The sequence below is a fragment of the Mustela erminea genome, chromosome 3 (genome assembly GCF_009829155.1).
Source record: "Mustela erminea isolate mMusErm1 chromosome 3, mMusErm1.Pri, whole genome shotgun sequence".
In the NCBI taxonomy this organism is placed as follows: Eukaryota; Metazoa; Chordata; class Mammalia; order Carnivora; family Mustelidae; genus Mustela; species Mustela erminea.
The window spans coordinates 57,733,030-57,759,558 of record NC_045616.1 but is presented as its reverse complement, the minus strand read 5'-3'; the positions used below and the strand labels follow the sequence as shown (position 1 = coordinate 57,759,558).

Below are 26,529 nucleotides of genomic sequence, written 5' to 3'. Positions count from 1 at the left end.
TAGGTAAGTTTCAGAGATTTTTATCATTTATTCACCTGAAAAATACATTTAATAATGTATATTTTGTAGATTTTTGAGGAGAATATAATAGCTTCCTGAAAAGCAGTGTGAGATTCTTACTAAGAGTGAAGAGTATCAAAACAATGCTAGTTATAGGCACCTGGGTGGCTCAGTGGGTTAAAGCCTCTGCCTTCGGCTCAGGTCATGATCTCAGGGTCCTGGGATGGAGCCCTGCATTGGGCTCTCTGCTCAGCAGGGAGCCTGCTTCCCCCTCTCTCTCTGCCTACCTCTTTGCCTACTTGTGATCTCTCTCTGTCAAATAAATAAATAAAATCTTTAAAAAAAAAAAAAAACAACAATGCTAGTTTCTAAAAAGAGGTTAATTGAAAATCTGCTCCCTAATAATCTTTCATGAATAAGCAAACATCCTAAATAGACCCACTGCTTTCACTCTACACTCTAAATTAAGCAGTATCAGGCCCCTCCCTCCACCCTCTCTCATGCATAATGCATCCTGGGAATATGGTCTTTTTATTGGTTGAATATGTTGTCAGTCACAAGACATGGAAAATACTGCCTCTGCTCTTTTTGCATTTAAGAATTAACAGATGTGCTTGCTTTGAAGAAACTGATTCATTTCTTGATGGGAAGAAAAATCTTCTTTAGTTTTTCACTTATCTTTTTATGTATAGGATTTTCATTAACTTTGGATCAAATACTTGCCAGGAAGAATGTAAGGTGAGTAACTGCACGTTTTTTTTTTTTTTTAATTCAATGCATCTGTGAACTTCAACACAAGTGTGAAATTAGATGGTTCTGTAATTTCTTTATATTGTTGCATAGTTATATTTGTTTATAATTCAAATTGGTTAGATTAGATCATTCTGTAGCTAATAAAATCATTGAACTGGAGTTTATAAATAAGAGATGAAAATACAGTATTTATTATAAGAGGCAAGAATTATTAAAAATGCACAAGAAGCATTTGTATTATGTATCAAAGTATATATGTGAGAAAATGACTCAGATCAGTGTTCAGGTTTCTTTTATACTTACAAGTAAATGTTCATTTGATGGTTTTCTCCTGCTGTTGTTACAAGAGAAGAGAGCAAGGAAAAATTTAAAAACCTCAGAAATACATAACCTGTTCTTCAAAGAAAAGGTGTCAAATCATTTTAACTGGTAGGAGACAATAGTTGTTTGGAGTACATACTGTTGAAAACTAACAAGCAAAACTTCTATTTCTGTATCCTTTGTCTTTTAGCTCTTTCCATCCGTGTGAGGGAGACTATAGAGATTTATCTATAAGGGAAGATATTAAGAAACTGAATAACAGTTAACTTATGTTCTGTCTCCTAATTGCTCATCATGTGTCATCACAATAAATATCAGGGAATTTAGTGCAAACACAAAGGATAGCGCCAAGTAGGATGGTCTGCCAAAACTCGTGTTAAAGAATCTTTAAGTCACCAGCTGATAAAAACTATAAGTACAGACATGTCCTATTTGTTTTTCCCGTTGTTTCTAAATCAGTTAGTGCTTTCCCTCAAGTTCATTTTCAAATAATAAGAGGCCTATACTTCTTAGGTTATTAAAGCTTAGTAAGGTTTCCTTACTTTGTTTTTACAGAGATGACTAATTTGTGTATTTCACTGGTAAAGTGTACTCCGAATACTATAAAAATTCCAATTCTGTTTTTAAAGCAAGGTTAAAGGGTTTAAATAATCTCAGCTTCAGAAGGGACCCTAGAAATCACATCAATTGATGATCATTTAAATCTAATAATGTAGCATATTAATTTATTATGAAAGAAACAACAGTTGCTATTTTGTGAATGTCCTCTAAATCATAGATCTGAAATTTAAAATATCTCAGCTTTATGGGTCAATTCAAGGTTCTTAAGTCTCTAGGAAGGATGACTGTATTTTAAATTAATACTTGTTTCCTAAGCTTAGAGAGAGTAGGGGTCACCACTCTTTTTTACATATTGCTTCCTTAAACTGGGTTTAAACAATTCATTTAACGAAAGGAAATCTTTTGCCTCTCACACAGCATCCTTTGTGATCTCTCTTTTTCTACTTCTCTTCCAGACTTTGTTCATTTATTAAATCTGTTTATTCATTCATGCGTGTAACACATATGTTTTTAATACTTGGTACTTTTAAATAGCTAGGTGCTGTGCTAGGTACTGGGTCTAAAATGGTGAGCAAAAGAGATCTAGTCCCTGCCTTCATGAAGCTCTAAGTCTGGTGGAGGAGGTACTTTTATTAGTCAAAGTGAATCATGCTGTGAAAGAAAAGTGTGGGAAGCTATGAACATGTCTAACAGGCGGATCTTAACTTCTGAGATGGTAGAAACAGTGCTCTTAAGAAAGTGACATTTAAGCTGTGATCTGTAGCAAAGGGAGGAAGAGGAGAAGGGGAGGATAGAGAACATTCCAGGTGGAGGGAACAGCAAATGCTAAGACTCTTAAGATTAAGAGAAGAAGGAAACATGAAGCCTTCAAGGAGCTGAACTAAAGACGGCTGGTTTAAATGGAACAGACAACGTAAGAGGTCAGCTGAGGTGAGTATAGTTAGCTCATCTTTCAGGGCCGCAGAGGCCAATGGTGGGAATGTGGTGTTCATCCTGCACAGAGCCATGACAGAGCTGTTTCACCTTCACCTTCGTCAAGGTATGGCTTTGCAGACTCGTGAGGGACCACCGCGTATTTTTAAAAATATGGCACCAGCCACTACAAGCTTCAGGCTCTTGATTACTTTTTCAAAGGTATTGCAGAGATCCCTTTTACTGAACAAGGACTGGAATATTTTAGAGACAATATAGGTTTGTTTCTTTTTTTTTTTTCTTTAAAAAATTTTTTTAAACCAGTGCCCCTCAGTTTATTCACATGGATAACTTTAACCAGTTAATTCTTTACAACTCTTACTTTAGTTCAGAGATTTTGTAGTGATGTGAAAATGTATGTGTGTATGTGTGTGTGTGTGTATAAAAGATTTTATTCATTTATTTGTCAGAGAGAGAGCATAAGCAGGGCGGGGGGCATGGGGTGGGGAACAGCAAGCAGAAGGAGAAGCAGACTCTGCACTGAGCCAGGAACCTGATGCAGGGCTCAATTCCAGGACCTGGAGGAGATCATGACCTGAGCCGAAGGTAGATGCTTAACCATCTGAGCCACCCAAGTGCCCCAGAAGTCATCTTTTTAAAAAGAATAAATTAGAAAAAAACATCAAAGTAATGCATGTACATGGTTTTAGGAAAATCAAGTGTTACCAAGACACATAATAAATTAATGAAAAAAAAAGTGTCTCCCGTTTAGTCAGCTTCTCTAGTAACAAACAACTTCAGCTTTCCAGAATTGTATGATCTCAAACATTTATTTCTCACTCATGTTGATAGCTGTTCAGTGGGCTGTTGCAGGCCTGACCTAGCTGTTTCCCATGTCTTGTCATTCTAAGACCTAGACTGAAAGAACAGTACCTGTTTGGGCCCACCATTACCATGGCAGACAGAAGAGGACAAGGAGGTGACAGACACATGTAGCACCTTGAAATGTTTCTGCAGAGCTGGTACACTGTTGCTTCCACTCATGTTCCAATGACTGGACCAAGAAACATAGCTGAGACTTATTGTGGGATAGGAAATATTCTCTACATACAGGGAGGTACTTCAAAGCAAATGGCCAAGGACAAGGATATATACATCTCAGATTATTTCCAGGGAGTTGGGGACAACCATACAATCCACAACACTGCCACATTATTTAAATATGTGTAAGGGATTTCTCACTTTGTACATTTTATCTTATTTTTTTAAAGATCTTTTTATTTATTTACTTGAGAGAGAATGAGTGAGAGAGAGAGCACGAGTGGGGAGCCCGATGTGGAGCTTGATCCTAGGACCTTGGGACCACTACCTGAGCTGAAGGCAGATACTTAATCTACTGAGCCACCCAGGCGCCCCTCAGTATATACATTTTCAACATTGTCTAACAGCTTCCTATTCTTGGTGACAAGTTTTTGCCTCCTTCCTTTTCTTCCTCACCTTCCTTTTCTTCTTACCCACCCCCCCCATCACCCCTCTAATACATAGTAACATTACTACTTTCAGTTAAACCTATGCTGGCATCAGTGTGACTATGCATATAATATTCACTGACAAGCCAGTTAGCATACTATAATTGTTTCTTTTTCCTTTGTACAGCTCTTTCCTTTTCTCTTAAGTTAAAGATTACCCTTTTTCATTTGCAATATTTAAAAATATATGTATTCTTTTTTTTGATTAATTAATTTATTTGAGAGAGAGAGAAAGAGAAGGGGAATGGGAAGAAAGAGAGGGAGAGAGAGAATCTCAAGCAGACTCTATGCGAAGTGTGGAGTCTGATGTGGGGCTTGATCTCCCAACCCTGAGGTCATGAACTGAGATGAAGCCGAGAGTCTGATGCTTAACCAACTGAACCTCTGAGGAAAAAATATATGTATCCTTAATTCTTTTCACACGTCCCCTCAGCTATCATGTAGTGTAGCATCTCAAATCCTTTTACCTAGAGCCCTCCCTCTAGGTCTCCTCTTTGGAGCTCTTTTGTCCTCTCGATCTGGATTGATGCTCTGTAGGTCTGATGTGCAGACGGCATCCTGAAGTTTCTCTTCCTCACTCTTCTGCGTTAGAGCCTCTGTTGGTTAGTGCCTGTGCTTTCCTCTTTCTCGGTTTCCTCTCAGTTTGCTAGAGCACATCCTCCTTTAGCTTCTGTGAAAGGGTGTGAGAGACATATTTTCTGAATCCTTGCGTGATTCTTGTTTTTTGTTTGGTTTGTTTTTCAGTTTCTGGAAACTAATAGGATGCTTTCCTTATCTCAAGCTCTAAAATGTTACAAGTACCTCATCTTACAAGTACAGCTTAAAATGGGTAACAGAATTAAATGCAAAAGCTAAAACTTTAAAACTTCCAGATAAAACCCAGGAGAAAATTTTGTGACATTATGTTAAGAAAATGGTTTAGACTCAGAAACACAGACAATAAAAGAAGAAAAACAAATACATTAGACTTTATGAAAATTAAAATGTTTCCATTTTGAAATTCACCATTAAGAAAATGGAAAAGCAAGATAGAATGGAAGAAAATGTTTTCAGTACATATATCTGACACAGGACTTGTACCCATGCAGAAAACTCTTTCAATTCAATAAGAAGAGGACAGTTAACTTAATTTAAAAATTTGATAAAAGGTTTAAAGACACAGTTCACCTAAGAAAATAAATGAATGTTGAATAGGCATGAGAAAAGATGCTCACTCGTTAGTCATCAGGGAAATGAAAAATATAATGTGATAGCAATCCATATGTATGAGAATGGCTGAAATTAAACAGATTTACAGTACAAATGTATTACAAGAATTTGGGGCCATAGAAAAGCTCATATAGTGAAATGGATTGGGAGTTTTGTTTAAAGTTAAACCTTTACTATATGACTCAGCCATTCTTCTCAGTATCTATTCAAGAGAAACAAAAAAAATGCCATATAAGCCCTATACACAAATATATTTATATCTTTATTTGTAGTAGCCCCAAACTAGAAACATCATAAATGTCCATCAGTGAATGCCTACACAAACAAAATGTGGTATATCCACACAGTGAAACATTTCTCAGCAATAAAAAGGAATGGGATATTGATCCATATAATAACCCCAATGAATTCTAGTCATTATGTTTAGATGGAAAGAAGCTGAGCACTAAAGAATATATATGATTCCATTTATAATTCTGGAAAACGCAAACTATAGTGACAGAAAGTAATTCTTTAGTTTTCCTGTGGCTGAAGGTGGAGGGAACATCTCTCTACTGCAAGAGTGCATAGGGAAACTTGTGGTATGTAAAGATATTCTGTATCTTTATTATGGTGGTGTGTCATGGATATATGCATATGCCAAGACTAATCAGATTATACACATTTGAGTGGGTGTAGTTTTTTGTACTTAAATATATCTCAGTAAAGCTGATAAAGTGAGAAAGTTTGTATACATGCAGGAATTTATTAATAACAATGAGTAGACATCACGGTCACCAACTTGTCATCTTCAGAAATTCTCATTAGATAATAGAGATTGTATTGCCAAGAGAATGATGCATTCATTGTGTAATTGGTTCCACATAATTCATTTTAAAACATTTTATGTTACAGTTTAGTAACTCTTGAGCTAAAATTATGTTTTGCATATGGACCATGTTGTGTAATATGTATATATATTTCTCTAATTGTAAGTATATTGAGTTAATATAATAATTATTTATATAGTTCTTGGATAGCAATCTCTTAAATATAGAATTTGATCTACATTCTTATATACTACAAGGTATAAGTTCTGAAAGAATTTAAATATACAATAAACAAAATTTTTATGACATTTATGACACAGTTAGAGATTTAAGCCCTGATATGATAGTTAATGTTAAAGAAGTTATTAGTATTTTCTAGATGTAATTGGGCTATTATTATAAAAAGCCCTTATCTTTTAGAAATACATACTTAAATCATATAATATCTGATATTTCCTTCAAAATAATACCAAAGAAGGGAAGTGGGTGAGCTCATAGGTGAAACAAGATTGCTTATAACATGATAATTACTAAAGCTGGGTGGTGGGTACAAGTACCTGGGGGTGGGAAGAGGGCTTATGTTTTTCTATTTATATTTGTATGTGTTCACAATACTCCATGATAAAAGATGTATAGATCTTCTAAGTTAGGGTCTAAGTTATAATTACATAGGGAAATATTTGTGATATATTTTTAAGTTGAAGAAAATTTTGCAGGCTCCAAAACAGGATGTTTACATATACCTGTTTTTGAGTTTTATAAAAAGTAAATTTATGTGCATTGTGTGTTTAGAGTTCTGTGTTTGTGTGTGTGTAGAGTAAAAACCTGGAAGAATATATATTATAATTTAAATCCCCATAATTTTCAGAAATAGCTTTGTGGTAATTTTTTAAAATAAATAGTCTTTTTTTTAATAAAAAGGATTTAATATTTTTGCTTTAATATAGTAACAATATGATGAGTATAAAATTGCATTGTAAAAGATTTTATTATGCTTCATTATTTGATTATTTGTTTACTATTTATTTTGGTTAGACCTCAGTGTTCAGCACACTACTTGGCACCTGGTAGGCCCTCAACAATAGTATTCAATGGATAAAATTAGGGTTGATATTTACAAATTTTAAGAAGTTTTGACTTTTCCTTATTTTCTTTGAAGAACATGTATTATTGTTTAAAATCAGAAACTCACTAGGAAAAACTGGACAGTTTTGACTTCCTTTAAGTTTCTGTCTTCTCTTGAGATGTAATAAACAAATATCCTCCTTAAAACTTCCTATGAAATCTGAAATATAGATCTTTGTTCAGCATCTGTTTTAATTTTTGTTTTTTCTAGTTTCATCTCTCGAACATCTTCAGATAAAGAAGTGGTTATAAACGGTAAGAACTGTATTTGCCTGTATGATTCCTTGAAGGGTTGAGGAGAAGGGTGTTGTTTGTGTTGGGCTTCTCTGAATATGGTGATTGGAGCAGGAGTATCTCATGTAAAAATCTCTTAAACTGGTGTATTCTAAGGTTATGAGCCAGAAGAGGCCCAAGCCTCGTATATTTTATAGTGCCTAGCATTTTAGTATCATTCAGGTAAATTAATCAATCAGTGACATTTAGCCTTTGTATTCATATCATTTATTTGACAGATAAGCAGAGTAATGGAGATGTGAATCCAATCCAGAATTTCACAACAGTACCAATCACTCAGGTAAGGATATATTAGGAAACTAGGTTGTATCTTTAAAAAATTTTTTTTTAAACACAATTGAATTAGGTCAGAAAAAATGTGAAAATATAAATAATAATTTTTTAATAACTAACATTCTTGCTTAAGCTTTGGGGGGAGAATGGTTTATGGTAGTCTTCTAGTAAATAAAAAACTAAAGTTTTACTTGCTCTTGTGTATTTTTATTACAATATTCAGTTTTGCTTTTGTTGTTGTCCAGAGAGGATCACTATAGTGAGAGTTTATCTTTGGTTACTGGTGAGCTTGGATTGCTACTACCCCTTTAATTTTTCTTTTAGCTGTACTTATATTGGAGTAATTGGTATGGAATAGTTGATCTAGATAAGTGGATCTTCTTTCAGATATCTGTGACTTCAGTAATGAAGTGCATTGTCTCAGATTTCATAAGATGAAGAATGATGTTAGAAGACCCTGCTAGTTTTTATATATTCCATGATCTGGAGATGCACTGTCCAAGGCAATAGCTATTAGCCACATGGGGCTATTTAAATTTAAATTCAAATGAAGTAATGTTAAGTGAAATTAAAAATTAGTCTGAGTTGCACTGCCTCCATTTCCAGTACCATAATAGCTACAGAAGTCAGTGGCTGCTGCACAGGACAGTGTAGATACAGACTATCCAATTTTGCAGAATGTTCTGTTGGTTATTAGTGGTCTGGAGAATTAGGCTTGATATCTAGAAACCTCTTGTTATGTTTGCATTTTAATTTCTTAATTTTAAAATCTTGCCTTATTTGGGTACCTATTTCCTAAAGAGATAAATTACTGCCATTAGTTCATGGCATGGTGAATTTTTGTTTTTAATTACTAGATTTTTTTTTTGAGTAGTTTTAAAATGGTTTACAGAAGAAATTGAACAAAATAGAAGATTCCCATATGCTCCCTCAATCCCTCCCCCTCCAGTTTCCCCTTTGTTTAACATCTTGTGTTATTGTGGTATATTTCTTAAAGTCGAGGAACAAGTATTGATACAATATTATTAAGTAAGGACCATGGTTTACATTCGGATTCACTCTTCATGTTGTTTATATATTTTTTAAGATTTTTATTTATTTGTCAGAGAGAGAGAGAGAGAGAGAGAGAGAGAGAGAGCGCACAGGCAGATAGAATGGCAGGCAGAGAGAGAAGCAGGCTCCCTGCCGAGCAAGGAGCCCGATGTGGGACTCAATCCCAGGATGCTGGGATCATGACCTGAGCCGAAGGCAGCTTAACCAACTGAGCCACCCAGGCATCCCTCATGTTGTATATTTTGTGGGTTTTAACAAACGTATGATGATATCTGCCTACCATTATGGTATTTTACAGACTTACACTTCTGTGGCCTTAAAAATCTGTGTCCCACCTATTCATCCCCATTATCTCTCCCAGCCTGGTAACTTTTTGAAGTCTATATTGCTATTATGGTTGTTTGTAAAGTTGGCTTTTTTTTTTTTTTTTAAACAATTTAGTTTTTTCCAGTTTGGGTGCTTTGTAGAAGCTTCTACAAAGCACCCAAACTGTAGGTAGTATAGGTAGATTCGTATACCTTTCAGTTTAGGTATACCTACCAGTTTAGGCTTGTTAAGTGATTAAGATGGGCCCACCTATCATCTCCTTTGTCTCACAGTAGCATGGACTCTGGAGTGAGAGAGATAAAAGTTTCAATAGGATGGAACTAGAGCGTATCATGCTTAGTGAAATAAGTCAAGCAGAGAAAGACAACTATCATATGATCTCCCTGATATGAGGAAGTGGTGATGCAACATGGGGGCTTAAGTGGGTAGGAGAAGAATCAATGAAACAAGATGGGATTGGGAGGGAGACAAACCATAAGTGACTCTTAATCTCACAAAACAAACTGAGGGTTGCTGGGGGGAGGGGGTTTGGGAGAAGGGGGTGGGATTATGGACATTGGGGAGGGTATGTGCTTTGGTGAGTGCTGTGAAGTGTGTAAACCTGGTGATTCACAGACCTGTACCCCTGGGGATAAAAACATATGTTTATAAAGATGATGGTGCGAGTTTCCTCCCTTCATTTTTAAGCCTTTAGGAGGAATATATAAATAGCTTCTAAAACAGTTCACCTTTTTTTTTTTTTTTTCACTTCTTTCAGCTCTATCAAAAGATTGTAGTTCCAAGGTATTCAGCACTTTCCATAAGCACCATGGCCCCCACAGCCAGAGAAATAAAGGAAGTAATTCAAACTTGTAAAAATAGAGGGAAACTCAACCTCAGGGAAATAAAGAAGGCAACTTAAACTCAAGAATATTTAAAAAGTCACCCGGACTCCAACTCCCAGCCATCCTAGAGCTGTTGTTTTACCCTCTACGTGCTTAAGTGTGCATCTCTTAAAAATACACACATTTTCTTATGTAGTCATAATGCCATTGTCAGACCTAACACCATTATCAGTAATCCCTTGGTATTATCCAATAGCCAGTTTCACATTAGAAATTTCCCAGCTGTTTCAAAATTTACTGTTCACGGGGGGCCTGGGTGGCTCATTGGGTTAAAGCCTCTGCCTTTGTCTCAGGTCATGATCCAAGGGTCCTGAGACTAAGTCCCACATCGGGCTCTCTGCTCAGCGGGGAGCTTGCTTTCCTTCTGCTCACTTTGCCTGTCTCTCTGCCTGCTTGTGATCTCTGTCTGTCAAATAAATAAATAAAATCTTAAAAAAAAAAAAAAGTTTCAATAGGTTGTAAATAAGTCCTTTTACTCCAAGAAGCGTATTGTGCCGTGGAAACAAACCTGTCTCTTAAATTTTGTTTATTTGATTAACTAGACTCTCAGCTACACTCTGAGCAGACATGGACATTTAGAAAAAGAACCTTGGAATGCATTCAGCCACCATAGCCCAGTTAATGTCTCCATGGATGGAATTCCCTGCATTCTTTTCTGGGCCAAAGGAATAACAATAAAATTTAAGAATCAGACCTGGCTGGACCTTACAGATGAAGCTTTTGGTCAGAAGACAACAGTGGACATTAGCAACTCAAACTGCAGTGAAGAAAGTGCCATGTAAGTTGACTGCTTTGCTGGAGGAGACCGTTAGAGCAAATTGTAGTCTGTTAACTGGGAAGCCGAGTTTTCTGACATTTCAGAAAACGGCAGTAGGTTCCTCTATAGTGAACTTGAAACACATCTCTGATGAAAGGTTTAATGTCTAAAATGTCTAAACTATACCTAAACTGAAATGTCTAAAATGAAAGAAAAAAATCAGAAATTAATTAAAAAAAACTTTTCCCCAAGCAATTCTCCTGTTACAATACCTTGAGGAAAATCAGGGTTGTGAAAGTGAAGGTTTTCCAAATTCATTCTGAAAAATGAACAGGATTCCAGGCTTGGTATCAACTCCAAATGTGAGATGTCCAACGAGTTTTGTCCTAGCAGGAAGAACTCAGGTATCAGGCAGCAGAGTCATACATTTTCTAGTGGGTAAAAAAAGATAAGGCTGATTGTAGCCAGGGCAGATTTCTGCTTCTAGGGAGTGTTCCCAAGTAGTGGAACATTGCCAGTTTGCAAATGTGCAAGGGTACCTTTGAATGGCTGTATTTCAGATAATTCTTTAGGATATTTGTTCAAAATGATTTTAATAATTTCTTTTGATTTGAGATAAGCAGATTAAAAAATATCTCTTTTGAAGAGGAAATCAATTTCCAGTACCTTTCTCTGCTTTCTAGTCATCCAAGCAAAAGTTTTTGCTTGTATTTGTTTTGGTCGAGGAGGAGTAAGTCTGGCATATCCCACTTCCTTTCTGTAAATCTTGCTTTCAACATTTGCTGGTATAATGAAAGCTTTTGGAAGATTGTCTGCATTTGTCCTGGCCTGGTTTAGATGGGCAGAATGCTTTGTATAATCTATGTGTGTGTGTGTGTGTGTGTGTGTGTGTGTATTCATTTTATATACTTTGGCTGGAAATACTTTTTTACTACTGAACTTTACTTTTCATTTAAAAATTATTGATGATGGGTAAAAATGGATTGTATTAATATTACAAGTTTTAGTAAGTATCTTACTCTTCAGAATGATTATGTCTTATTAGGAAATTGTGAGTATAAGCATCCAGAGTCCTCCCAGATTTGTTTATTCTGTGGCAACACAGACTCCCAGAGACTCCAGCACTGCTGAGCATTTAGGACTTTATCCTTGGGCTCTAATTAATTCCCTACAGGGCTCTTTATTTGTGGTCAGTTGTCTGGAGAGAGACTGATTGCCTGGGGATCATCTTGCCTGTCTGTGGCTGACTAGCCTGCCTTGATTCCATTTATTCTTACCCCAGGATATTTGTGGGGAAGATCAGAGCACCACAGTTTTTGGTGGTGGGTTTTTGTTTTTGTTTTTGTTTTTGTTTTCTGGGCTTTAGAAATCTTAATGATCACTGGAACTCAGAGACTGAAAGAATGAAAACTTGGCTTCTAGTCCCAGTTCTGCCAGTGAGCTTTGTGACTTTACAGATAGGAGACACCATAGGATCATCATCTATGAATGGAGATGATGGCATTTATTAGTTGTAATAGGCCTGAAGCATTTGCCTTGGGCCAGGCGCAATATCTGTTATTCCTCACAATACTATTGAGTCACAGACTGTTACCATCCAAAAGCAAGGCTTGTAGAGGTTAAGAAATTTGATAAGATCATACAACTTATTTGGTAATAGAGCTGGGGCCTAAAATTCGTCTTTTTTTTTTAAGATTTTATTTATTTATTTGACAGACAAAGATCATAAGTAGGCAGAGAGGCAGGCAGAGAAAGAGGGGGAAGCAGGCTCCCCACCGAGCAGAGAGCCCGATGCAGGGCTCGATCCCAGGATCCTGGGATCATGACCTGAGCTGAAGGCAGAGGCTTTAACCCACTGAGCCACCCAGGTGCCCCTAAAATTAGTCTTTAACAATAATGTTTTACATCCTCTTTTTTGGCTCTGTCTCATTGCATTGTGAAAATCAAACTGGGAAATGTATGCATGAGAACTTTGAGAACTCTTCAAGTGCTATGCAAAGTAATATTATCTTCCTAACATACTAATGATAACTGGAGTAAAATAGTGCCTGTGCCTTGTTAGCTGGTGAAGGGACCTAGGGAAGCTTTGGTTTTCAGGACGCACAAAGGAATGATTGGCTGGGACCTGATCTTCTTCTTGGTTAGCATCTACATATTCTACTAGGATGCGTCATGAGTGAGTGGCATCTACCTCCTGGAGTTCTGTCCAGGCGAGTGTGCAGACATCCTGGACAGCCCACGCATGGAGATGAATGGAAGGCTTCCCAGTACATGAGGCATGCAGGGACCAGATACTGAGACCATCCCTCATTCCTGTGAATCATGGATGTTAGTGAGATGCCTTTGTTCTGCTGGCAAGGAAATCTTATATTCTCAATAACCACGGAGGGAGTTGCTGAAAGAATAAACCCAAGTAAAGACATAACCATGTAAGGTCAAAAGCACAGATTAAAAAAAGGTGACCTTGTTTTAGTGCTTGGAAACAAAATGTTCAGGGGAAGGCAAAGTGTTGGCAGACTGATTTGCTACGGAAATCTTTCTACATAGTGAAAGCCCTACAAACAGAGCATAATACGAGCATCTGGGGGTATTTTGAAGTTGGGCAATTATGGTCTGAAGAATTCAGAGTCTGTTTTGAATGTGGGAGGTTGGAGCACTTGGAAGAGTAAAAACAGGTCTTTTATGAGTGACTTGCTAGATTGTATTTCTCCTTCGTGTTCCCAGGTTATGGTGCAGTGCCTGGAACTTAGGAGAGTCTCACTGAATGGTTGTTGAATTTGCTGTGTTGAAATCAGGCACGTTCTTTACTCTACAGCAGAGCATGTTAGCAGCTTTCACTGAGATCATGACTGCTGGAGAAAGCTCTTGGAGTACCACAAGCTTAGAGGCCATGGAGCTGCTCCATCAGGAAAAGGGGACAGCAGTTAGGTGGATTCAGTATGGCCTTGCTTTGAGGTTTAGTTCATCAGCTACACTGTCATTTTATGGATAGCCAAACTATTCTGATTCTTTGGAAGAGGAAGAGAAACTTCTGTTAAAATTAGTGACCAGTCAGATTTGTAAAATACTATTCAAGAAAGAAATTTTATTTCATTAAAGTATTTTAAGTACTTTGTAATAGACTATGAGAATATTCTTAGAGAAAGGCCTTTTTGGAGACTTGCTTTACTGAATAAATCAGCTTATAAAATATTCATAAATGGGGGCGCCTGGGTGTCTCAGTGGGTCAAGGCCTCTGCCTTCGGCTCAGGTCATGATCCCAGGGTCCTGGGATCGAGCCCCGCATTGGGCTCTCTGCTCAGCAGGGAGTCTGCTTCCTCCTCTCTCTCTCTCTGCCTTCTTCTCTGCCTACTTGTGACCTCTCTCTGTTAAATAAATAAATGAAATCTTTGAAAAAAAAAAAAAAAGTTCAGGGGCGCCTGGGTGGCTCAGTGGGTTAAAGCCTCTGCCTTCGGCTCGGGTCATGATCCCAGGGTCCTGGGATCGAGCCCTGCCTTGGGCTCTCTGCTCAGTGGGGAGCCTGCTTCCTCTTCCCTCTCTCTCTGCCTGCCTCTCTGCCTACTTGTGATCTCTCTGTGTCAAATAAATAAATAAAATCTTTAAAAAAAAAAGTTCATAAACAAATGCTTCTAATGTATCTAAGCTTACAGTGTTTGGAAATAGAGATAATTCTCTTAGTAACTTTATCTGGTTTATTTTGTAAATATACAAAATATTCCCCTTTCCCCATAAATAGTATGATAATAAATTTCAGCTCAATCACTGACATTTCTATTTCTTGATAGGTAGGACCAAACTAATGAGATTATATTTGTGTGATATTGTTTCCAAGCTTGTAATTGAGCATTTATGGTTATCGAGTTTTGCTTTTTTGGTTTTATAATGTATGTTGAGGTGTTATAACTTCTGTACATCATAATGTCACATAGCTGCATATCCTTTCTGTATTTAAAATTTTCACATTTTCTCATTTCAGTTCTTCAGCTTTTTCTCATTTTTATTTTTAACCTTATTGAAACATTAATAAAATGCACTAAACTGCACATATTAAGGTACACAGTTTGTTCAGTTTTGACATATTTGTACACCCACAAAACCATTACTATGATCAAAACAACAAGCATTTTCATCACCCTCAAAAGTTTCCTTGTGCCCTTTGTAATCTTTCCCTCCTGCCACTCCCAGGTCACCCCTCCAGGTAACCACTGATCTGTTCTGTATAGTTATAGGTGAGTGTGCATTTTCTAGAATTTTATATAAATATAATAATATAGGGGCACCTGGGTGGCTCAGTTAGTTAAATGTCTGACTCTTGGTTTTGGCTCAGGTCGTGATCTTGAGGTTGTAGGACTGAGCCCTGCTTGCACTCAGTGCAGAGCCTGCTTCAGATTCTTTCTCCTTCTCCCTCTGCCCCTCCCTGCTCTCATATATTCTCTCCAAAATGTATAAATAAAATCTTTAATAAATAAGTAAATAAATATAGTCATATGGTGTATACTCTTTCAGTCTGGCTTCTTTCACCTAACATGATATTTTGATATTCTTCTATATTGTTATACATATCAAAGTCAAAGTGATGTTTCTTTTTAACTGCTGAGTAGTAAGTATTCCATTATATGGATAGACTACAACTTATTTATCCATCCACCTCCTTTTTTAAAATGTAATTAATTTATTTATTTGAGAGAGAGTGAAACAGTGAGAGAGGGGGGAGGGTCAAAGGGAGAAGCAGACTCCCCGCTGAACAGCAAGCCCATTGCGGGACACAGTCCTGGGAATCCAGGTTCGTGACCTGAGCCGAAGGCAGTTACCCAACCAACTGACCCACCCAAGTGCCTATCTGTCCACCTCTTGATGGAAATTTGGTTTTGCCCCAGATTTTAGATAGCTTTCTAAGGAAAGTTGCTTTAAACATTCATGTACAAGTCTTTGTAGGAGTGTATATTTTCCTTTTTCTTAAATACCTACAAGTAGAATGGCTAGATCATACGGTATGTGTATGTTTAGCTTTTTAAGAAACTGCCAAATTGTTTTTTAAAGTCATTGTATCAATTACCTTTCCACTAGCATTGTATGAGGAGGTTCTATTTGCTTTACATTCTTGCTGACGCTTGGTATGGTCAATGATTGTAAGGAAAATATTTTTATGTTTCTTCATGGTTAGTAATTTCTGGACAAATTTGACTGTGACTTGGGTTAAAAAATAAGCCTTGGAGTTAGTAAGAGATTAACCATCTTAGATGAATGTCAATGAGTCAAGGAGTAATGAACCTCAGGACCATGGAAACATTCCAGTGCTTGGAAACATACAGAGGCTACTTGCCTTCTTCTTAGAGACAAATTCACATTCACCTTTATGGTAAACTATTTATTCCCATCTAAAGGCTGATAAAACTCATCGGCTTACATTGTGAGATAGGTACCTAGTACTCTTCTCTTTTCGCATGCCAAGGAAAATCTTTGACACTAAGGAAGCAAGTGTTTCCCTCTCTCAAAGGGAACCACTGTCTCTCTCTTACATAAACTCCCAGACTCACAATTTTGGTGTTCCTCACTTGTATTACAAAATAAAATCTTAAAAAAAAAAAAAGACTTATTAAAAAAAAAAATCACAGTATGAACAGGATGACATCTGACTCTCATCATGTTGCCCAGGCACAAGGATTGGGTTAAAAGGGGAACCAATGTGGTTATTGCTATGAATTGGTAATACTCTGTCTCACATCCAGGAAATCTTGTGTTGACTTTCAGCAAAGTGTGAATAATGTGGATATTAATTGCTTAAGAATAGGTTCTTTTTTGAGAGCAAAAATGTGGGGAAAGGACAGAGGGAGAGAGAATCCCAAGCAAGCCCCTTTCCCTTTGTGGAGCCTGACACAGGGCTTGATCTCAGGACCCTGAGATTCCCACCTGAGTGGAAACCAAGAGTCGGATGCTCAACCGACTCAGCCACCCAGGCACTCCAAGAGTAGGTTCTTGAAAAAAAAGTTTTAATTAATTCAATTACTGTACCATGATGCTTTTATTTTATTGTGGTTTTATTTTATGTTTTACTGATAACTAAGGATGTTAAGCATTTTTTCATGTATTTATTAGCTATATGTATATCTTCATTTGTGGAGTGCTTTTCTTTTCACTATTTTTAAGCTAAGTTGTCTTCTTATTATTGAGTTGTTAGTTAATAATATTCTGGATACTAGTAGTTAGTTAATTATATTCTGGATACTAGTTCTTTGTCTATATGTATTGTGGAAATATTCTCCCTTGTTCTTTGGCTTACGATTTTTGTTTTCTTAACACTGTCTTTTGAAGAGTAAAAATTCTCAATTTAAGGAAGTCCAGTATATCAGTTTTTCCTTTATAGTTCATACTTTTATATTAAGTTTTTTTAAATTAACATATAATGTATGTTAATGTATGTTAACATATAATATAATGTATTATTGTTTTCAGAGGCAGAGGTCAGTGATTCATCAGTCTTATATGACACCCAGTGCTCATCACATCACATGTCCTCCTTAACGTCCATCACCCAGTTATCTCATCCGTCCACCCCCATCCCCTCCAGCACCCCTCAGTTTGTTTCCTATGATTAAGAGTCTCTTATGGTTCTGTATTTTTTCAAGAAACTATTGGCTGTTTCAAGATTGTAAAATTGCTATATGTTTATTCTGTAAGTTTTATTATTTTAGTTATATTTTGAGGTAATTTTTTAGTGTACTATGAAGTAAAGGTTATTTCTGTTCTGATGGACTGTATTGTTTCTGTTTTCGTAGTTTGTCTCTGAAGTTTGGTGATGCTGAAATTCCCAAAGGTCTTGATATAAGGTAGGTGAGGATACTACTTTGAAGGGTCTTAGATTCAGCCCTTCACATTGGCTCCATGTAATTTATTCATTCAACATGTAGTATCAAGGGCCCACTATGTGCCAAGCAGTGACGTGTGAAATGCCACGTATAACTAACTACACAGAGTCAGTGATATTATGGTGGGAACCTATAGGAATGATTTCTTTAGTTTCTACCAAAGCATCTGTATCGATTTTTCCTTCTTCAGTTAGGACTTAGAAATCACATGAACCTGAAAATGTGGTACTTTTTTCCTCTGAGCAAAGAATATATGTAAAGCTCCAAAACCGCATCTCTGATTTGAAGTTATTTTCTATATCGTGGCTTACAATGAATCACACTTATCACTTCATAATAGCAAATAAAGTCTCTGTAGCTGAATTTCTCAGCAGACAATCCAGGCCTCCATTTTGCTATGTTTATGTCTGGAAGAATGCATCTGCCAACAGTGGTTTATTCAAGTAGTTAGGAACTGCTCCAGGAGTGGGGGATGACTTCAAGGCATTACATTTTTTTTCTTATAAAAATAAAATGTTTCCATTCCTATTGGGCCAACCTTTTAGTGGAGATAAACAGCTGTGTCTTTAACATCACTTGAAAAAGCAGCAGGATGTGCTAGGACAGTCTTTCCTAAGCTGTGTTCTATGGAGCACTTATGCTAGTGAAAATATTTATAAGATTCCCCAGGGAAGGGGTTCTCTGGTCAAATGTGTTTGAGAAAAACTGCATACCATGTTCTTCTCTTAGAGATTCACAGTATTAATTTGTATATTAAAGTAACTGTGAAGACATGCTTTTAAGGAAGATTGCAGCACTTGGTAACTTTGATGAACCTCTCATTTCCTATGTTTACTTTGGAAAGCTCTTTCCTCTTGCCTATATTTCATGGAATCACTATTGTTTCACTGGTCATAATTTAGAAAATACATGTCCTCATCTTTTAGATAAAATTTGTAAGGAAAGTAGAATCCCACAAGGTGAGGAAACATATACAAACAAAAATATACATATCTGTTTGATATAGGAATGAGTAGTTTGGCTTTATTATTTTTTTTCTGATGATAAAGGAATGTGGTAGATGCTGTCAGTACCCCATCTATATCACTTTGAGCTTTTCCATTTGAGAGCACTGTAGTCTACCAGCTCAACTTTGAACTGTCAACTTTTCTTTGCATAAAAGCTTTCTTTAGCCAAAGTGGTACACTGCGTCCCATCTCTACCCCAGCAACTCTGAACCAATGACTGAAACAAGTGTATAAATACCCCAGATCCCTCACCCAAAGGTCAGATAACAGGCATGTGAACTACCTTCATTCCCAATGTACCCCATGAGTGTCAACCCCCACTTGCCCACAGTGGAAACTTGCTTAATAATGTGTCCTTTTGGGGTATCTTCCATTCCTCTGTCATTTCTCTTTTCCCCATTTGACATATTTTGAATTCCTAAATAAATCTGGGACTGCCTCCCCCAAATACTTCGTTCTCTTAACATCATTGTCTCAGGGTCTGGTCTCTTAGAGCCCGATACATGACCAGAAAACAAAACAAAACAAAACAAAACAAAAAAATCAGAAAATACTTCTCTTTAAAAAGAACTTGAGGGGCGCCTGGGTGGCTCAGTGGGTTAAGCCGCTGCCTTTGGCTCAGGTCATGATCTCAGAGTCCTGGGATCGAGTCCCGCATCGGGCTCTCTGCTCAACAGAGAGCCTGCTTCCCCCTCTCTCTCTCTCTGGCTGCCTCTCTGTCTACTTGTGATTTCTCTCTGTCAAATTAATAAATAAAAAAAATCTTTAAAAAAATAAAATAAAATAAAATAAAAAGAACTTGAAAATCATTCATAATTTAACCAGCATTTATAATCATTATTAACATTTGATCTCTGTCCTTCCTGAATTTTTTTTCTATGCAATTACACATTTTTTTGTTCTTTTAATGAAAAAAAATAATCATGGCATATTATAACTTTATTATTGCTGGGGAATATTCCATTCTAAAATGGCTAAGAGTAAAGGCTCTAGTCTCAAATTGGATTCGGAGCCCAGCTCCAATACTCAATGTCCAAGTAGACTTGCACAAGCCATTTATTTAACCCCTCTGTGTTTTGATTCCTCCCCTGTGAAATGAGGACAATAATAGTGTCTACTACATGTTAAAAAAAATACAGATAAAGCTTTTTGTGTTTTTCTTTTCGAAGGAATTTGTACTATTCACTTTCGGGGTCTGCCCTATCGTTTGCTTTCATTCATACCTATTAGGAGACTGGTTTAGCACTAGACGTAAACTCTCCAAACCAGTTCTACTATGTGACAAAAGAGGGTGCTATTGCACTGCTCATAGATGATTTCCTGTGTCAGCAATTATCAGAGTGCTTTAGGAGTAATACTGTTTGTAACCATTTTCAGATTCACCCTTACCAATTACAACAAGTTGTACCTCCAGAGCTGGTTTAGTCTGCAGCGAGTTGAGATTATTTTCAATAATTCAGTCCAAGCAACTTTTAATGCAACTGGCATATACGCTCCGTCGAGTTATTCCTACCATTGCCAGCGTGTCAGCAGCCTGCAGCGGTATGATGCCCTCTTGCTGCCCAGCTACACAGATGATACGTCAAGCCTGTGGGAGGTCACGTTTGTTGATTTCCAGGTAATAAACTAAAACATATGCTCAGTGTACCTGTCTGTTTGGTGCCAAAGAAATCCAGTGTTGGAAAACACCTGAAATATAGATGTTTAAGGAAAAGAGGGGAATGGATACCTTTAAAATAATATGGGTATTTTTTCTTTATCTTCTAAGTCATAAAATGGAATAAGATAGAATATTCTCTCCCTGTGCCCTACCCACACCCTACACACTGCCTCCCATCCCCCTGACTTGCTTTTACATTCACATTTATGCAGCCACTAATAATTATCAATGAGGAATGCCAGTAATCTAAACTGGAGGGAAGCTGTGGCATGAAGCCCAGTGACTGACACTTCCTGGAGTGAGAGGCCCTTCTGGGGAGAGGAACTGTTGGATAATTATTTTATTTCCTTCAGGGAGTGGAGCAGTGATCCTATCAGGACAGATAAGTAGTACATCTGTAGCCTGAGTGACAGCTTAGGCAGCACAGGAATGGAACTGTCAGCCAAGAAGTAAAAATATCCGAGAGATCCTCTTGAAAGTATTTGGGGAAAGGCATGGGGGCATTAGACGTTTCTTTTCACCACCAGAATCTCAGGCAGAAAGACGTCAGTCAACTTCCTCTGTCCTGTTAACCTGTGAAGAGAGCTTCACTCATTCTTCTAACTCACTGCAATAGGCATGGGTTTGCATGTCCCTCTTATGGGCACTGCCCAATCTTTTCCAAATGTAAATGTATTTACTTCCTCTTCCCTTCAGCTTGGAGAAGTGTGCAGCTTGGGGTAGGGAAAGAGTTTGCATTTTGGAGTTTGAAAGAAAGACTTGGTTTCAAATTGCTTGTCAGCTACCTGGATAAACTACTTCACCCTCTTGATTTCTGGCCTTTCTTTTATGGAGGTAAAGAAGTCATGGCCTTCCTGTGTGGCAACAGCCAGGACTGTGTCAGGCATGGATTACCAGTAACTACTACTTATGAGTGCCCCTCCATCCTGTGTGTCAGCACTCTTGTGGTTATTTTACACACTTTGTCTTTAAAAGTTATCATAATGTTGCAGGATTGCTGTCATTATCCCTGTTTTAAAAATGGGATGACTGAAGCTCTGATGATTACATAATTTTTCAAAGTGATATAACTGGTAAATAGTAGAAGCAGATTTTGAATTCTGTACTGTCTGACATCAGAGCTACTTTAATAATGTATATAATGTATATTTATCAATATTTTAAAAGTATATATTATTATACATATTATATATTTTATGTATATGTATATATTATATATATTCTATTCTATTATATATAATTATAATATATATAATTATTATACATATTGTTATTATACATATTTCTCTCCCTTGCATTTTAAAAAGAGAAGCAGGCACAAAGTAATATTGAAAACAAGGAATAATTCACAAAAATCTTGCCTGATTGAGAGGAATTGACTGATTTATATCTCTTTCAGAAATGATTTAGGGTGACTTAGAGAAACATTGGAAGAAAACAGACTTTGAAAAATGCACAAACCACTTCACACCCATTAGGATGGTTGTTATTAAAAACAAACAAACAACAACAATAAAAACCCCAAGCAAACCCAGAACAGAAAATAACAAATGTTGGCAAGGATGTGGAGAAATTAGAACCCTTGTACATTGCTGGTGGGAATTTAAAATGGTGTAGCTGCTATGGAAAATGATATGGTGGTAGATCCTCAAAAAATTAAACCTAGACTTAACATGTGATTCTGGGTATATACCTAAAAGAATTGGAAGCAGGGACTTGAACAGATATTTGTGTACCCATGTTAATAGCATTATTGACAATAACCAAAAGATGAAAACAACCTAAATGTTCATTGATGGATGCATGGAAAAGGCTAGTGTATATGTGCAGTGGAATATTACGCAGACCTGAAAAGGTAGGAAATTTAGATATAGGCAACAGCACAAATGAACTTTGATACTGTGCTCAGTGAAATAAAGTGGACATCAAAGGATAAATATTTGTATGAATTCACTTATATGAAATACCTACAGTAGTCAGATTTGGGAATAGAATGGTGTTGTCAGGGAGCTGGGAGAAGAGGGACAGGAGGAATTGGTGTTTAATGGACTTAAAGTTCGCAAGATGAAAAGTTCTAGAGGTGGATGAAGGTGATGGTTACACAATAACATGAATGTACTTAATGTCACTGAACTGTACACCTAAAAATGGTTAAGTTGGCAATTTTTTTGTTATGTATATTTTACAATAAAAATATTTTTAAAATGGGCAAAAACACGTGGCTTAAGAAAAACAAAGGAAGAAAAAATCAATTGGAGCCACCAGTGAGGTTGGTACACAAAACTGCAAGACCTTCTGTCTGATCTGGCTGGAAGCGGTACAGTGATTTGGCCGTGAAGCTTTGGAACATCCACTATAAGAAAGAATTGCTCATTTACATGTGCTTGGGGTTCAAAAGACTGTTGGAAGCATGCTTGTGGGGAGCACATTCATCGCTGGTACGGTTGTGCCAGTATTTGTGACAGCAGCCTTACAGCGAACACAGCCGTGGATGTCACAGGTGGGCCTTGTTAAAACACCTTTGCTATAAGCAGATAGTGGAGTGCAAGGTCAGTCCACGAAAGATGTGGTAGTGATAGTGATCCAGGTGTGTATATACCAAAGGCTGCATTCCACGTAGGTGGCTTTGCCCATCTGATTTATTCTAAGAAGAAAGTAGCGTGATGTCACATGCATGGCAAGCTGAGATGCCTTTGGTGGGCCATCTGAGGACTGGTAAAGTGTAACCAGCATCACAAAGAGTATGTTTATTCAACTCCAGCTATTTAATTTTTACTTCTTAAGAATGTTGGCTGTGTTGCTGGGTCTTCAGTTTTTCAATGGAAGCTAGAAGTCTGGATTTTTAATAGGAAATTCTCAGGATGTCCAAAACTTTGGTCCTAACAAAACTCGCCAATGGGCTCGGTACAGGGTGTTTACAACCACTAGTCCAGAAAATGGATGGACAAGTTACCCTTTAGTCATTCTCCACAGATACTTTTCTCAACAAAGTCTTGAGACTGAAATAACAGTCAATGTGAGGACAGTCTCTTTGGCTGGAGTTGCAGCATCAGATGAGGCCATCTTTTGTCATTTTGTCAAGAGAGTGACCCTGCAGGCACTAGTCTGAAGAGAAGGCCACTTTGCCTCCAACATAGAGGGATGGGCCAAGGACCCCAGAAGCCAGGTCAAGAGTTTCCTTTTGGAGCTGGTTTTGGATTCAGTCTAGTGTGCACAGACAATTGGATGGGCAAGGCCTCTAGTCTATGGCTACAGGCATTTTAGCATGGAAAAATGGCGAAGCACCCACTTAAGTCATAAAAATGAGTTCTCACTAAGCACTCATGGATAATTCAGTTTTCTTTTTTTTTTTAAAGATTTTATTTTTTTTTTTATTTATTTGAGAGAGAGAGACAGGGAGAGAGAGCATGAGTGAGGAGAAGGGCAGAGAGAGAAGCAGACTCCCCGTGGAGCTGGGAGCCCGATGCGGGACTCGATCCCGGGACTCCGAGATCATGACCTGAGCCGAAGGCAGTTGTCCAACCAACTGAGCCACCCAGGCGTCCCAAAGATTTTATTTATTTGACAGAGATCACAAGTCGGCAGAGAAGCAGGCAGAGAGTGGAGGAAGCAGGCTCCCCGCTGAACAGAGAGCCCGATGCAGGGCTCGATCCCAGGACCCTGGGCCAAAGGCAGAGGCTTTAACCCACTGACCCACCCAGGTGTCCCCTCAGTTTTCTGATGTACCTCTGTAAAACCAACCAGGTGAATGAGGTGATGGTGTGTAGCATTCAGTTCTAAAAGCCAACTAGGTGTGGGAGCTGTCTTCTACAAATGATTGCTCTCGTTTAGAGTAGTTCCCCTGTAGTTCAGTTTCTTTCATTGTGACCGTATTTGGATACAGAGCCTGTTGTCCTTTCCAGCCTCTTCTAGCTCCAAGTATTTGAGCCACTTCGTTCACACATGTGCGAAAGCTCTTCTTTCCATTCTCTGGGCAGGATGCAAATAGGGGCTGGTATGCAGCTCTTCCAAAAGCAGTATAAGTATGTATGGTACAACTGATAAAGAGTGGGTGGTGGTGTTGGACTTGTAGAGTTGTAAACTGAGAAGTGAAGCCAGACTGCCTGGGTTTGAATTATAATTACAGTGCACTTAAATAAGTGAAAAAGTAAAATGAATTGAAATATAAAATATCTTTACTGTACTTACTGCTACGGGACTCTGGGGAAGTTACTTCACTTTTCTGTGCCTCAATTTCCTCATGCATTAAATAGTAACATAATCATAGGCTCTTGTGATTTTTTAATGAGTTAAAGCAGTATCTACTACATAAAAAAATCTTTGGTAGGTATTAGCCTTTATTATCTGTATTTTGCCTCATTGCGGACTATGATAGCTTCTTTTAGGAGACTCTTCCTGTCCACTTCCTGTTAATAGAATCAAAGGCAGAGCAAGTGAGACTTAATTATTCTTTGTGAAATTTATGCTAACATTTATAAGATTTTGAGTGTACTTTGAATTTTGGAGACACCACAAAGTTATTTTTTAGATGAACTAGAATATTTCTAAGGATCAGATTGAGAGGTTTTACTTCGGAGACTTGAGCTTCACGAGCCTCTTAATTATGATAACCATATATCTCAGAGTATCTGGGTCAGTCTTGATTGAAAATTTTTCATTGTCCCCATAAGCACACTCACATTTGTTAGATCATTTGCTCAAATTAGTCAGTAAGTAGAACTTACTAGCCATTGTCTTAAATTTGGTTAATTAGGAGTCCAGAATCCTCAGCACAGGTGCAAGGTAGATCTTAGGAGAGAAAGAATATGTCACTTGAGCTCTTTGTCCTGACAGATCCAAGGCTTCACCATCAAGGGGAGGCAGTTTGCCAAGCCCCGAGACTGTGCCTCCTCCTTCTCGCCAGCCATTCTGATCGGCCTGGCCATGTCCCTGATCCTGCTGCTGGTGTTGGCCTACGCTCTGCACATGCTCATCTACCTGCGCTATCTGGAGCGGCACTACGATTTCCTCACCTCTCCGGCCCACTTTCCCCAGCTGAAATCTCGAGATGCAGCAGAAGAGAAGGAGTTGCTGAGGAGCCAGGGCGTTGAGTGCTATGAACTGAGAAGCCCACAGATCTGCAAAATTTATGTGTAACGGCACAGGCCCTTCTTCCTCGTGAAGTCCACAGTGGGCTCTGAAAGGAGTTATTTCTGTCCATCCTCTTTGACTTGTGATATAAAGTGTTTGCCTCATGGCTTGATTAAAAAAAACATACATGCAGAAACTACATTTTGGAGCATCCACTGGCCTACTTAGAGAGACTTGAGACAATGAAAAAGTTGTCCCAGGAACCCCACAGAGATAAATATGATTGTTGTCCAAAAACTACTTTGAAAGCAAAAGCATGTTTCAAGTTAGGAAGACAGTGAAAAACCAGTGATGCCACTTAGAGAGGGGAAAACATATTTGGTCCTTCTTGCTTGTTCCCGTTCAGATGTGATAATATGGAAATAATAATTCCAAGGTTATCTAGAAGTTCAGAATTTATTTTGTGAATTTGCATTTTTAGAAATTATATCCCAATTTTGTTTTAAGAAGTAGTCTTTCCTGGAGCTGTTTGGGGAAGACTCTTGTCAATATGGTAGAACACTCTTTTCAAGGGCTCACTTGTCATTTACTTTGCTGTTCAGAGGCGCCCCCATTAACTCTCCTAGGTACCAGTTGAAATAAGCAGCTGAGCTAAGCACAGTGTCCTTTTTATACAGACAGCTTCATGAAAGATATCCTAAAACCTTTTCCTGTGCCATCATGTCCCTTAAACTCTTCTTTAGTAGAAATTCTGCTGCCACCGTTGCTCTTCTTCTTCTTCTTCTTCTTTTTTTTTTAAGATTTTATTTATTTATCTGACAGACAGAGATCACAGGTAGCCAGAGAGGCAGGCAGACAGAGAGAGAGAGGAAAGCAAGCTCCCTGTTGAGCAGAGAGCCTGATGCGGGGCTCGATCCCAGCACCGTGGGATCATGACCTGAGCCGAAGGCAGAGGCTTTAACCAACTGAGCCACCCCGGTGACCCCCACCATTGCTCTTCTTACAGATGGGTTTCTCCATAGTCTTTTCCAGTGTTTGACAGATACTGAAGATTAGCTTTCCCTGAATTTTCACCAAAGCTTCTCTAATATGCCCTGTGTGCGAAAGAGATCTTATGTG

The 26,529-nt window shown here is 37.8% G+C and overlaps 1 protein-coding gene across 1 annotated transcript; it reads left to right on the top strand.

Annotated features, from left to right (window-relative positions):
- The first annotated feature begins 593 nt into the window (after positions 1-593).
- Positions 594-26,015, top strand: ATP6AP1L (ATPase H+ transporting accessory protein 1 like). The gene is made up of 7 exons (XM_032335827.1): positions 594-738; positions 7,431-7,474; positions 7,732-7,793; positions 10,593-10,828; positions 17,584-17,634; positions 20,058-20,298; positions 25,174-26,015. Exons 1-7 carry the CDS (start codon positions 644-646, stop codon positions 25,474-25,476), a joined length of 1,032 nt encoding a protein of 343 aa, XP_032191718.1. The 5' UTR covers positions 594-643; the 3' UTR covers positions 25,477-26,015.
- The last annotated feature ends 514 nt before the right edge of the window (positions 26,016-26,529 follow it).